Source organism: Urocitellus parryii, chromosome 1 (assembly GCF_045843805.1).
Source record: "Urocitellus parryii isolate mUroPar1 chromosome 1, mUroPar1.hap1, whole genome shotgun sequence".
Classification (NCBI taxonomy): domain Eukaryota; kingdom Metazoa; phylum Chordata; class Mammalia; order Rodentia; family Sciuridae; genus Urocitellus; species Urocitellus parryii.
Genome location: NC_135531.1, coordinates 57,909,923 through 57,910,648, shown reverse-complemented (window position 1 = coordinate 57,910,648; position 726 = coordinate 57,909,923). Strand labels below are relative to the sequence as shown.

Below are 726 nucleotides of genomic sequence, written 5' to 3'. Positions count from 1 at the left end.
TCTCTTATTTTACGTTACATACAGAAAATTGGCATCTTTCTTGTGAGAGAAGTTAAACAAAGGAATAAAAAATCTTACAACAAATCTTCATATAACTTCATAGAGAAACAACATGGTTCAGGAATATTTACTATAAACAAAGCACATTCTCATTTAAGTTAGAATGGACAACTCCAGTCCCAGTTTTTTGAATGTACCGAAACAGTGATTTGTCCAATAAATAAAATAAAAACTGATCTTACTGAATTTCCTTCCAAGGACCAAAAACATTTAGGATGAACCACTTCTCCGGGTGAGCAGTATACGTTGGTCTTGAGGACTCATGGCTTGATAAGTAGATAATTCTATGGCAAAAGTAGCTGAGCCTGATGTAAGCGTTCGAAGCACAGTTGAATAACCCTAATCAAAATAATTTGTTACTGTATTATCTTTTTTAAAAAATATTTTTTCTTAAATATTTATTTTTTAGTTGTAGTTGGACACAACACCTTTATTTTGTTTGTTTATTTTTATGTTGTATTATCTTTTAACACAAGTGAAAGTTGACATGTTGCTGATGAGGCTTGACTGTAGCACTTTTTTCAGAAAAATATTGGATATAAAAATACTGTGGAGAGGGGCTGGGGTTGTGGCTCAGTGGTAGACTGCTTGCCTAGCATGAGTGAGGCAATGGGTTCAATCCCTGGGACCACATAAAAATAAACAGATTAAAATAAAGGTATTGTG

The 726-nt window shown here is 33.2% G+C and overlaps 1 protein-coding gene across 4 annotated transcripts in view; it reads right to left on the bottom strand.

Moving 5' to 3' along the window:
• The window catches only part of Gfm2 (GTP dependent ribosome recycling factor mitochondrial 2), a 61,438-nt gene that overhangs the window by 15,299 nt on the left and 45,413 nt on the right, over positions 1 to 726 (bottom strand). For 3 of the 4 annotated variants that reach the window (XM_026404100.2, XM_026404101.2, XM_026404103.2), the window contains one exon: positions 271 to 399. In XM_026404100.2, the coding sequence (XP_026259885.1) occupies positions 271 to 399 (129 nt within the window). Of the gene's footprint in view, positions 1 to 242; positions 400 to 726 lie in introns of those variants that run through there. The other variant, XM_026404102.2, reaches the window with a different exon arrangement.